This window comes from Didymosphaeria variabile, assembly GCF_027946475.1.
Source record: "Didymosphaeria variabile strain IMI 356815 chromosome Unknown scaffold_8, whole genome shotgun sequence".
Taxonomy (NCBI): Eukaryota; Fungi; Ascomycota; class Dothideomycetes; order Pleosporales; family Didymosphaeriaceae; genus Didymosphaeria; species Didymosphaeria variabile.
The window spans coordinates 2,007,748-2,020,538 of NW_026611627.1; the positions used below are offsets into that span (position 1 = coordinate 2,007,748).

At 51.8% G+C, this 12,791-nt stretch overlaps 4 protein-coding genes across 4 annotated transcripts; 1 reads left to right on the plus strand and 3 right to left on the minus strand.

Annotated features, from left to right (window-relative positions):
- Window positions 1-68: 68 nt before the first annotated feature.
- Window positions 69-1,073, minus strand: N0V89_010900 (uncharacterized protein; the record flags this gene model as incomplete). Its single annotated transcript, XM_056219640.1, has 1 exon — window positions 69-1,073. One exon carries the CDS (start codon window positions 1,071-1,073, stop codon window positions 69-71), a length of 1,005 nt encoding a protein of 334 aa, XP_056066767.1.
- A 2,529-nt stretch (window positions 1,074-3,602) lies between these two features.
- N0V89_010901 (uncharacterized protein) lies at window positions 3,603-4,079 on the plus strand (the record flags this gene model as incomplete). The annotated part of the gene is made up of 1 exon (XM_056219641.1): window positions 3,603-4,079. The coding sequence occupies one exon, from the start codon at window positions 3,603-3,605 to the stop codon at window positions 4,077-4,079; it is 477 nt and encodes a 158-aa protein (XP_056066768.1).
- Window positions 4,080-6,894: 2,815 nt separating this feature from the next.
- Window positions 6,895-8,778, minus strand: N0V89_010902 (uncharacterized protein; the record flags this gene model as incomplete). Its single annotated transcript, XM_056219642.1, has 1 exon — window positions 6,895-8,778. The coding sequence occupies one exon, from the start codon at window positions 8,776-8,778 to the stop codon at window positions 6,895-6,897; it is 1,884 nt and encodes a 627-aa protein (XP_056066769.1).
- Window positions 8,779-9,517: 739 nt separating this feature from the next.
- Window positions 9,518-12,683, minus strand: N0V89_010903 (uncharacterized protein; the record flags this gene model as incomplete). The annotated part of the gene is made up of 3 exons (XM_056219643.1): window positions 9,518-9,646; window positions 9,722-12,349; window positions 12,402-12,683. The coding sequence occupies 3 exons, from the start codon at window positions 12,681-12,683 to the stop codon at window positions 9,518-9,520; spliced, it is 3,039 nt and encodes a 1,012-aa protein (XP_056066770.1).
- Between the last annotated feature and the right edge of the window lie 108 nt (window positions 12,684-12,791).

The window sequence follows — 12,791 nt, forward strand, 5'->3', positions numbered from 1 at the left end:
ACATAAAACAGTAGGTTTGTGTCTTTCAGAGGGTTTCCATTTCAGCCAGTTGTCTTTTCCACCGCCCATCATACGCCAGCCAGCAATGCAGCGTCATCCAATCTCTCCTTGATACCTCCAACGGTCCCGATCCGTGTCTTTATTCGCTGCTCGATGCCGATCTTGGCTAGTAGCTCTTCCTCGTGCACATGATCGTCCTGCAACACACTATCGGCTCTTGTTCTGTTCGCATCTATTCTTTCCTCGCTCACTCTTTCCAGTCTCGTTTTCTCTTCTTCCTGCATCAACTCCCATCGGCACCTTTCTTTACAGTCCCAGCACACGCTGCGTTTACAAACTTGGATATCATACTTCCACTCCGTTCGGTTGAGCATATTTTGACAATGCGAGCAATCCATGGGGATAACAACTGTCTCGGTATCGCCTCGCCGCCGTGCAATCGACAGCCCCTTGCTTGTCCGCGTCTTGAACTTCAGGTCCCAATCATCGCTCTTGTCAATACCGTCGAAGATAACGAGCTTGTCGAAGTTACACCACCAAGCCGGCCGGCCGCTCCTTTCTATTCGGGCACGGACCGATGAGCCGGTGAATGCTTTCATCTGTACCTTAGGTCCAGGCAGGATGCAGCCGTTGAGCATGGGCTTCGGCGGTGTGAAGATGCGCACCTTCTCCTCAATCTCTGCATTCTTTGGCGAGAGATTCAAGCGATCTTTCAAGAGCTGCGTGGGTGATCGAAGCGCGGCCTTGTTCTGGTTCTTCGAGTTGCGAATGAGGTCAAATCGGAGATCGAGCTCAGAGCGGGGCTTCGTATCGTCGGTATTCCTGTTGGCGCCTAGGTTGAGCTCGGCGGGACGACGGAGGCGTGCTATGGAGTCTGTTCGTTGCGGGGAGGTATTTGCTGAGAAGGAGCGTGGGAATGGGGTTGAGGAGGGTCGGGATGATGGAGGTAGGTCTTCGTTGTCGGAGAGGAAAACGCCCGAGTCACGGTCGCTAGGTGTCGCCACATGTTTGCCAGTGTCTTGATGAGGAGAGACAGGCGAGGCGTCAGCCAGTGTAACCGCCAATTCAGCCATCGTGTCGGTGTCAGGGAGTGAGTATATTCTCCCGTCAAGCAGAGAGTGTACGTGTATTGCCTTTGGCATGCGCTAACAAATTTTCAATTCAAGGAGTGGCAAGAGGACGTTACCTCGACAACTTCAAAGGAATGTCACTCAGAAAGAGAAATACACATAGCCTTGGTCCGCGGCTCAAAGCAACGCTCCCACTAAATACCCATACTCCCCTTCGCCTCCATGCCATCGCGCACTCTATCGATACGCAAGTACGCACTGCCCCACACCTATTTTTATGCGCTACAGCGTTCCGCAGAGGCATGCATAAAGTCGCAATGTCTCCTGTAACAGTGTTGGTCAGGGTCCTTCGCGAGAGAACACCCGCATCCTGGCCAGCTGCGTTTCATACGCGTCACAGCCAATCAGCGAGCAGCATTTCCTGGCGAGAGTAGGCTTCCAGAAAATAGGTCCGGATGGAGTTTGATGCATTCAGCCTCGCGGCAATATATGGGAAACGCGACGCGGCTGTTTGGGTTGGTGGTATGCCGCGGCAGGCTGATGGGAGAAGATCGATGATATCCGGACTGAATTAGAACGTGACACGATCGAGTTCAGGCAGCTTGGATGAACACGATCTTCAGGGTGTACTCCGTTGCCGGATGCGAATACGGGATGTCGAAGAGCAGTAAAAAAATAATGGTCTGCAAGTCTTGGACCCGCTACTCCACCTTACTCAAAACTCGTCGGCGCCATTGTTTCTTCAGGTATCGCGTGGTTCTGTGCGGACGCGGAGAATTCGTCGGACCGTGTGGTCGAGTTAATGTGTTTCGAAGGCCGGGCACCTGAGATGGGATCTCTGGCTGAGGCTATGCCGTGCTCCATTTTAGGGAGGAAGTTGTTATCGGAAAGGTTCCAATATTACTCTTCAAGATGATTAAGGCGAATACTCCTCAAGTCAAAAGTGGTGCACATATTGCAAGGTGCAAGTGAGCTCTGCTAGACGTGCCTGGGACAGTATAGTAGGTGGCCGGGTGCAGCAACCTAAGGCACATTTGTGGGGAGCAGTACACTGGTACCGCGAAGCCGTTCGCTCGTCTAGAGTCGAGCAATTATCCTACGACTCTCGACCGTCTCCCGCGGCTCTGCGAGAGCTGCAGTATCGTCGTAGTTCCAACCTGCAATAATGTCTTTCATAAAATTTAACTCGTCTTGACCCCAGACGATGCCATCAGCATGCTCTCAGTCACTATCCGAGGTCCGGCGTAAGACACGATAAGTCGGAACTCCGCAGATACCCAATTTGTTCGCTTCTGCGATGAAATCCCGAAGTTTCTGCTTAATGTCTGGTGCATTCGCTTTCTTCAGTAGCTCGACACCGTCAAAGCCCCCTTTGTTCAAGACTTCGATAAGGACGGACTCATCAACTACGTTTGCGTTGTCTTCTCAGCAAGCACGGTCTGGGGAAAGTCAGTTATGGACCATTGACGGAAGACGGAAGGGACTCACAGAGGGTTGGCACAGTCCGACGCTCGGCAATGGCACATCTCAGCACTGTCGGGGTGCGTATAGGGAAAACATCGGCCCAGTGGAAGTCTATACCTTTGTCTAGCTTGCCGTTTTGCACATTGATGGCATTCTAGAATCGAACCCAGTCGCCGTGGTCTTGTTGGGCCCAGACAGCTTTCTTTGGCGAGATGGCGCTAGAAGGAAGATTTGGGGTGCCGATTCTTCAACGAGAGATCGCCAGTCTCTGTTATTTCATCAATCCTTACTCTCGGAACAGCATGCCTAACATCGACGGCTCCATCTCGATCTCTAAGTTGTCGACGAATGTCCGCTTGAGCCGCTCGAGCTGTGCCCATCCTAAAAAAGCCCATGGCCTGCTGAAGTCGTACCAAGATTGCAGTCTGACCCTACTACTGATTTTGCTATCAGGGAGGCACATGGGCATGACATTCTTCGGTCCGCTCACTCTCCCCCATCTACCGCCACTGCGTTGCGCAACGCGAGGGGCCTCTACGAAATATATCTAGTCCTAGCCCTAATAAAACCTTCCAACTCTTTACTCGCTACTATCTCTCTGGAAACCTAGAAGCTACGTATACTCAAAGCGCTTCGTTTAATAGCGTCTACAACTAGTATACAGATAGTAATAAGTAAAGGCTATAGCGTGTAGAAAGCTTGAGACATCATTCTTGTTAAAAAAGTTATTAGATATGTAAATAGAGGTAGTTATAATAAAGAGCTTAAGATGCCACATGCTGGTACTATATAGTAAGAGGTATTCGGCCTTAGATTGCATAGGTGAGTGTAGGCTGTATTAGGAAGCTATGGTGAACGAGGTACTAACTCTCTGTTTGTTCGCGCTAGGCTGGTTGATAACAAATAAGTATTACCCCGTATCATACGCGTAACCCACCCCACACCTTGAATACCTCACCATCAGCTCCCGTGTCTCAACGTAGGTTTATTCAAACGGCTTGCCTTCTGCTGCTCCTTCGCACAATCACATCGATCGCTGATACGCACATTGAACGTTTTAGCAGCAGCATGTCTATCGACCACCACGCTCATACCGCTTTCGCTAATCGCCCCTCTGAACATTATATCGACGCTGCCGCCATTGATCGGCCTGAAACCTGGAGTGGAAACATGCGCAGATTGATCGAGACCAGCTCCCGGTTTCTCATTGGTGGCGTCTTCGCTCTGTATTTCCTCGCCGTCATGAGGGATCCGCAACTCTTCAACACACTGCAGGAGTGGCTAGTAGGTGCCTTCTCAATTGGCTGCATCTGTGGTCTCATCTACGGCGTCTACAAGTATTTCGAATGGTTAGAGACCCGTGACGACCTGAAGCCAGTTGTCGAAGACGTGGGCCACCTCAGGGCAGCTATGAACGCGGTGAGTGAGGAGGGCGAACATGCGCAAAAGCGACGCACTCTTGCAAGTCCACAATTCGGACTTGCCGATCCTGCGACAGGGCAGAGGGGTTTGTCATCATCAGTTGGAGGAAGGTACTACGACTAGTAGTCCGGTATGTGGGTGCATGACAGCGTGCTTCCATACGCTCAGGCTCTGAATCTCTGGAAGCGAATGTGGCGGATTACCAGGAGTGGGAATGATGGTCACTGGTTAAAGTGTGCATGATCCGGTATTTGGTGCTTCGGGTTAGCTACCAGCGCTCTGGAAACAAAGATTCCCATGACACTCAGTATTATATGATCTTGCACCAACATGTTCCAAAGGCTATGCGAAACATTTGTAGTATGGTTGAACGGAGCTTGAGTTCCAAAAACATCATTCAACGCAAACTCAAAAGTCATTACACCATTCCCTTTGAGGGAAGGGAGGTCTGGTTGGTTGAATTTAAACGCTTGAACGAACTAGTCGTGGTCAAAGCTTACACGGAGAGATGTTTCGTGATGGGGATCTATCGAGACATCGCACGCAGCGTGTGGAAAGTGTTCTCGACTTTCTGATTATCGTATCACCCTCACTTCTCTTAGACAAGGGTCATATGATTACCTATTTGCACCATGTTATTTATTTATCTTGACCTGCTGCTGTGTAACAGCTCCGAGGGACAAGAATTTCTCTCTTCCTATGCGTGCGGGAGCCACCTCATGTTTTGTTCTGCGCCTCGACGCTTACTCGTTTCCGGAATCTTTCTTCTGCATCGTCCACATCAACAGTTTTCGCATGGAGATGACCTTTTTATTGCAGAACAGACAAATCGTGGCTCAAGCCTTCTGTCTGAAAGTCTGAGAAGCGCCATGCGGGAATTTTGGCGTCGAATATCTGGTCGATCTTTTGGAAAGTAGAGCCATTGCGGATTGTTAGCTTGTGGCTGTGTAAGAAGGAATTTTGAGCGTACCTATAGCTTTGGCATGCAGAACTACGCCCAGATTGAGCCAAAAAAAAAATCGAACAGATCCCAGATATAGGCGATCCCAGCGCCCAGCGATGCGAGGCTGTACAGCTTCGAGTAGACCATGGCAAGACTGACCACAACGTTCCAAGCCGTCTGTTATCACTAACTATGTGACGTGTTACCAACCAAGTCTGAATGAACACAATTACCTATGGTACTTACGCCCAACGTCATAGCCTTTACCACTAGGCGACAGCGTCTCAACATCAACAGCAGTGATATATGCGTCAGGGCCAAGTGTAATGTGCGGAACGCAGGTATACAGCTGCGTACTGGCAAAAACTCCGTTTACTTCGTACCAGCAAGATTTCCAAGAGCGGCAAGGGAGAAGACGAATGCTGCCTTTCCGAAGCCACCCCAGAACACAAGACTAAGTTAACCAAACGGATCGAAGAACACCATCGACATCAGAGCGTTGGCTAAAGATGTTAGGATATTGACAATTACGTAGACGCAAGCCTCGTCTCCGAAGCTTACTTCTTTGTAGAAACATTAGATAACATAAGGAAAAGGTCACATCTGTTAATAGTCAAGTCTGACTCCATAATTGAATAATTTTACAAAAATTTGAAAAGGAAACTCACCGAGTTCGCGCTATAATCCATTATGGTACTATCAATAAGAATTTGTTTGCGATTCTTCTAATTGAATATTCCATCTATCCATCCTTGTATTTAAGCCCAACAGCGCCTTGCTCCCACATTGAAGCGCCTTCCAATTCCGTAAGCCCACTTTCAACAGCTTCTTACTAACGAACGGTTCAGAGGGTCTTGATCGCGTCATAGAACGGTCGTTGAACACGAGTCAACACAGCAAGTTCGGAGTCAGCTAAAGAAGGTTCAAGATAATCACCGCCACCAGCGCTTGCAAGGCCGTCACAGTTCGCCAGCCAGGTTTTCTATTTCCTCCAGCAGCCTCACATACGGCACCCGAGCGACGGAGACATATACTTGCAATCCTACTCTTATCTTCCCCCTACAACAGACAATATTACACATCATCATTGAGGCCACGGCCTCTAGGACTTTTAGAAAAGATGCCCATATTGTTTATTAACTTAAGGACCCCATATTTGTAGCATTCTGGTCGACGGACAGGCACTCCGTGCGCCAGAATCTACATGATGGTTGCGTCCACAACGAAGGCTTCATATCCAAACATGGCCATATCTGGCGGCCATTTGGCGTCAGTCATAGGAGACTGGTATCGAAAAGAGAAGAGCGAACCAACTTCTTGAGCGAAACATGTTCGAGCAGTACCATTGGTAGTCATGTGGGATATGGGGCGGTGAGGTTGGAGCATCGATCATATGCTAATGAGCAGGCATGCGCGGAAGCGAGTGAGATCACGATGAAGGAGGGGGTTTCTGTGCTGGATAGAGGACATGGCAAGCGAAGGCAGAGGTTGGTGGGCGGGAGTGTGGTTTTGAATACCAAGGAGTTGGTGTGCCTAGGTTCAATAGAGAGTAGGTGGCAATGTCACATCTCCACGTTGTAGCAGGATTACCCAAAAGCAGACTATCCCAAAGGGGTGGTGTACGCTGTGTTACTTTAGGATGTTCATTACTGGGGCAAAAGCTTGCGTACTGCGCGGCTCATCCGGGGGTAACACAAGGTTCCCAAACTTTGACGAAGCACTGTAGCATATATATCGGGCATGTACGAGAAAAACCGTGACACAGTGAACATGTAGATAGCGAAGGTGCTTTGAAAAAATCACCGGGGAGCAATTTCCGGACCATCATTTTGCAATTTTCAAGGGCGTTCATTGAGTGTCGACGCACTGTCATCGTGCAGTAGACTGGTATCTATAGGAACAGAACAAAAAAGCATCGAAACACAGAACGAGCAAAGAACAAAACCAAGAAGCCCGAAATCCAAAGCACAAACCAACAGCGAGATCCAATCGTCCTCAATCCAGCCCAAGCCGAGCCAGAATGGGCTCATGAATGCCCAAAACGTTGCCAATGAACCGGCAGGCCTTCTTCATCTGCGCGGCATCCTTCTTCCCATCCTTATCACCCCGGTGATGCACAAGACAAGCCTCAAACTCGTTCATCGTCAAAACGTGGTTCAACAAGAACTGAAGAGCATTCTTGAAGGTGGAGAAGTCGGCTTGGTTAAGCTCAACGCTGGCGCTTTTGAGCTGGTTGAACTGCATGGCGGCAGTGTGCATTGTGTTCAAGAGCAAAGCGAAAGAGCGACGGGGAGGGAATGTGCCTTGCGGCGCGCGGCGCAGCTGGAGAAGCTGAAGTCGGAGAAGGACTCCGCATTTCTTGAGGTTGCGCGCGATCATGACGTATCGTGCAGCCATGGCCACGGGATCCCTCTGCGCTCTCTGCTCGTAGGCCTCGTTGTGCTTCTTGGCGGCCTTGATGACGCCGTCTGGGATTACCCACATCATCAAGTCTGCCTCAGTCAGACCCAATTTGGTCATGTCTAGGGCGAGGATCTCGGACAGAGGAGCCATCCAATCCTGGAGGTCAATTGGACTGAAACCAAAGACAGGCGCTGATGGCGCGGCGATGGGAGCGGGAGCGGGAGGCGGAATCGAAGCTGGAGCAGGGGTCGAATTTGGCGCCGAAGCGCGGGAAGCAGAAGCCGGCAGAGAGCGAGAGTGTGGCGGCGGCGTGGGCGTGGGCGTGGGCGTAGGTGTGGCCTTGACGGCCGGTGGAGCGACAGGGGCGACAGGACGAGACGCGATTGAAGGCGAAGAGATGAATATCGAGGGGGCAGGACGAGGCGGAGGCGCAGGAGCAGCAGGTGCTGGCGTCGCGAAGGCCGCGACGAAGAGAGGGTGCGGCTCGCGCAGGTGGAAATCCACGCCGGTCGAGGGCTTCCAGCGAAAGGTGAAGAGTGGATGTCGCTCGCGCGGAGGCAGGTTCTCAGCGCCGGAAGAGAGCATCCATGTTTCCCGGGAGGGCGCGACGTTGGCACCTGGGACGATACCGGTTGGTCTGGCCATCCCATCCGTAGATGCGGGCATGTGAGCACCACCAGGCTTGGCCGCGGAAGCAGCGCAGGTATCCTGGGGAGGTTCGACGGCCTGACTCACCAACCCTTCCGTAGAAGTCGGCGCGGGGGCTCGACCAGCGTCGGCTGCAGAGGCCGCGCTGTGACACTGGGGAGGTTCGACAGGACCCACCCGTAGAGACGTGTCTATTGCGAGATCTGCCGTAGCAGCGTCCACAGGCGTGGAAGGGCGGCATGCAGCAGGGCGTGCGCTCATCTCAGCAGTGACCGGCGATACGTGGAGGTCAGACTCACCGTGCTGGACACGGGTGTTGTCATCCTGCGAGGCAGGGAACTCCAGCAAAGCACTTCGTACTCTTTGAGGGGCAATCGGTACCATAGGTGTCCATTCCACCAGATTACCGGTTTGGTTGTACCTGGGTCGAAGGCCACGGTGTGCCATCTTGGCGATGATGTCCTCGATGGTGCTCGGGTACATCTTGGTCAAAGGGTGAGATTCGAAGCCCGAACGAGGAGGGGAGCGGTATCTCGTGATGACCTCGATGTCGAAGGCCGAGATTGACACCGGATACGGCGATGAGAGCGAGGAACGGCGGGCTGCAGTGGCAGTTGCACGACGTTCGCGACGCAGCAAAGGTTCTGGAAGAGGGTCCGGGAAGGCGGTGATGTTGGAGATGGCCGAATGAACGACCGAGAACAGGATCGCGAAGCCGAAGACAAAAGCCAGGGCGAAGAAGCCGAACTTGATGTGGTCGAATACCTCCAAGCCGAATTCTCCGGCCGCGGTCATTGCCATGACCAACACAGCGATGACGCTGGACATGGTGACGGAAGAGGTAATGGTGCTCACAAAAGCTGTCAAGAAGAGAAAGAAGAATCTGGAATGGTAATGGTAATGGTACGAAGCTGTCGCAGGTAGAGAAGGTATGCGAGGCTGAAGAAAAGAGTGCTCTAGAGACCGCGAGCTCGAGATCCTATGTGCGGCAAATCATACGCCAAGACCCGCTCGACTCGCTAAGAAAGCGTCACAATAGCAGGCAGCAATAGAAAAGGAAGTCCAGTGAAAGATAGAGTGAGAGTGAGAGTGAGAGTAAGAGTGAGAGTGAGAGTGAGAGTAAGAGTGAGAGTGAGAGTAAGAGTGAGAGTGAGAGTGAGTATAAGTATAAGTGTAAGTATAAGTGTAAGTGTAAGTATAAGTGTAAGTGTAAGTGTGAGTGTAAGTGTAAGTATAAGTATAAGTATAAGTATAAGTGTGAGTGTGAGTGTGAGTGTAAGTGTGAGTATAAGTGTAAGTGTAAGTGTAAGTGTAAGTGTAAGTATAAGTGTAAGTGTGAGTGTGAGTGTGAGTAGGTAGGAACTCGGGACGCTATGCACCAGGTGATCGCCAGTGCACGGCAGGTGCGAAATCTAACCAGACCGCAGACGATGCAGGGTAACGGTGGTAAAGAACACCAAGGGAAGCCAATGATGGGGGGAGAGGGCTATTTAGCGAAGAAAAGTGCAAAAAACAATAGGTACACAACAGGAAGAGGGCATTCAGGCTGCTCGGCACCAAGTAGGATCTATTTATCGGCCGTCGTGAAGACGCGATGCCTAGCCAAGAGTTGGGATATCATAAAGTGGGAAACATCTTCGTCTGCCCAGTAGGAGAGATGGCTAGCAATGCTAGCGAGCAAAGAAATATCAAATGCCTGGAGTAGTCAGCATAGCGAAAACGAATCAGTGACAAGGGAGAAGCAAAGACAATAAGGGAGTGCAATACTTACGCCTTCCTGAATGCTATAATCGACCCTACCATTAGTATTTAAGGCCCGCACCTTGCCCTCCTCCTTCCTGAGCTTCCTACTCCGTTCCTCCAATTCCTGCCACTCGAGGTCCTTCTCCGCACTCTCGTTGGTATCGTCCTCCCTGCTCTTCCTTCGTTTCTGGAACCCAGCATACAGTGTCTCAATTTCCGAGTCGATCAGGGTGGGAGGATGCTCGCCATCATCACCAGGAGCAATGGGCTCCTCGCCCAGTCTGCGCTTCCGCTCCTCCAACATGAGAACTCGGGCTGGATCGTCGATATTAGGTACGATATTCCCTGGAGTACCAGTATTTGGGCCGACAGACAATGGGCGCGATGTGCGTTGGCCATGGAGGTCGTTGCTCATCCTCGAAGCATCTGTGCCTGTGATGCCAAGACTGCGGTTAAGCAAGCCGCTAGCTATGCCTGTACTAACTGATGTCCAGAAATTTGTCACTCCTTGACCTAAGCTTTGACCAATATTAGTCAAACCTTGCGCAGCTGGCGCGCCAAACAGGCCCCGCTTTGTGTAGGGCAACGGCTGAGCCTTGAGGGAGGACATCGCAGGCGAAATGAGAGGTTCGAGTCGGTAGCTGATAGGATCTGTAGGGTGAAAGATATTGAACAGCTGCTTGCACAGAGGCGAAGAGATGATGAAGTCGTTGACCAGATTACGTTCAGACTCAGCTGAGAAAGGATCATCAAGCGGACTAGCTGGTGTTTCCGGAGTGGCGTAGGAAGCGGATGGCCGCGCAGCAATAGTACGTCCCTTGAGCATTTGGAACAATCCGATAGGTGAGCCGAGCGCATAGAAGTCCTCTACCTCGAAATCTAACTTAATTCCTTCTTCGGTAGCACGGCGTGCTTTGGATGACATAGAAGGCTTAGACCTGGGATCTTTCTGGTGGCAGAGAATGTCGAACATGATGGCGGAGCCAAGAGAGTGACCAACGAGACTAATCTTGCCCTTGAATGACGGGTTGCGCTCCTTGAACAGTCGGTAGATGCGGTTCAACTCCTTCACGACCACCCGAGAAATGTGACCCTTGTATGCGGGACTTTGATAAAGGAGAATGTCGAGTGCCAGATCAGTCAATAAATTGCGTACCGCCGGTACACCTTCGACGGTGATATCTTCCAAGTTCGGATATTCGTGATCGTCAAATTCAATATCGCCAAGGTCATGCTCCTTTCGGTTATGCTTCAGACTTTGCTGGGGAAAATCGAGTAGATGACGCCAACATATTGGCAAAACTTGAATGCGACTATTTTTGGTTTCCTTGTCAACATCAGAGTTCAACGCTTGCAGATCTGGCGAATTTGAATACACGGCTTTCATAGACTTGCGCAGCGAGTTGACGTCATGAACGAAGTTCACACTTTCCATACGCATGCCCAAGCGCTGGCCGATGCCATGCGTGACAAGGAGCAAGTGTTCGATTTCTCGACCCTGTTCCCCCTTGTTCTGATCTTTGTAATCCTCTCGCATCTCCTTTTCTTCTCGTTTTCGGACTTCTTCTTCCTGTCGCTCCGTATTATCGGACTGAGTGGATATGATGAGTGACGATATCTGCCGTTCAAGGTTCTTCCTTCGGGTTTCCGATGGGGATGACTCCCGCCCGCGTTCCTCGCCGTCGCTTTCCATATCCGAAGCGGTTTCAGATCCGGATCCAGTACGCTGCCTGTCGTTATCAGATCCATACGCGAGGGACGGAGTGACCGGGCGCTCCGTCTCTTTCTTAGCCGTCCCCTCCTTGAACGGCTTCGCTTCTTTCTTCTTCGCCGGGTCATCATAACCGCGGACGTATCTTTGACCCGCGAAGTGTGCGGCGCCTGCGAACCTCTGGTACAAGGTGCTTCCCATGCGTGACCACATGTCATCCGTGAGTATGTATGCAGTCACATCATCTTGGTAGGTAACTACAGAGTTCATGCGGGAGCCAAACAGCCGGTAAGATCTAGGACCATCATCTGCCGGTGCTGCACCGTTGGCTGGGATGTTAGACTGGGAAGGCTCTGTTCCGGATTGGGCTCTCAGGTTGTCAAAGGAAGATCTCGGCGTCACAGGATTTGATGTAGAGTCACGGTGGTTCGGTCTTCCAAGCTCCTTCCGGTAATCGTCATCGACCTTCATAGTCAACGAGGTGGGGCGTGTGCGTGGCTGCGAGTCGGATCGCTTTTCTGCTGGCTTAGAGAACCTCCAAGGCCTGACCTTGATATAGCCCTCCTCGAGCTGCGTCGCCAGGTGCTCATCGCAAGGCTCGCCATCAGGTGTGAACCATGTGCCTCGCTTCACATCGTAGACGGGCCCGAGCCAGTACGCGGGAGATAGCTCGCGCGTTTCGATCTCAACATCGAAGAGATAGTCCTCGTTGACGGGCACTTTCGTACTCGTCTCTGGCTCCTTGCTCAGACCAGCGTGCTCCTCTCCAGGCGGGCTGAGTATGCCTCGGCGGGTCTCGACGGCCTCAGCCTCGGCGGCAGCCTTCTGAAAAGCATTTTCAATCGATCGCGAGTCGTCGGAGGAGAATGGGATCCATTTCTTGGGCCGTGGCACGGGCTTCTCAGGCACGATGGCGTTTGAGGCGAAAGGCTTGCGCTTTGGGACCTGGCGAAGTATAAGCAATAGGCTGGTTTCAATCATATGCATAGCGGCTTACATCGACAGCATGGAACCATCTGACGACAAGCGGCGGACAGTCCTGTGGGTATCTCTTGAGGCTGAGCCGGTGCCGCTTATTCACCATATGGTCCCCACCGCGTTGCGTGCCCGCACCATCAGCAGCAGCCTTTTCCTTCTCTTTGTCCTTGTCCTTATCTTCTTCCGCCTTCCTGGGTGTCTTTGGCGTACTTGGCGGCTTGGGGGTGCCACTGCGCGAACCCCACGGCGAGAGGGCATTGATCCCGACCGACAGGAACCCAGGCTTCTCTGGGGTTGACATCCTGTCAAATGGGGGGCTGTTGCCGCCTCCAAGTACTCGACCGAGCCAGCTCTTATGTCGGTGCTGTGGTGTGGCTAGGTGATGTCTCGGGGTGAGAAGCGTTCGCTC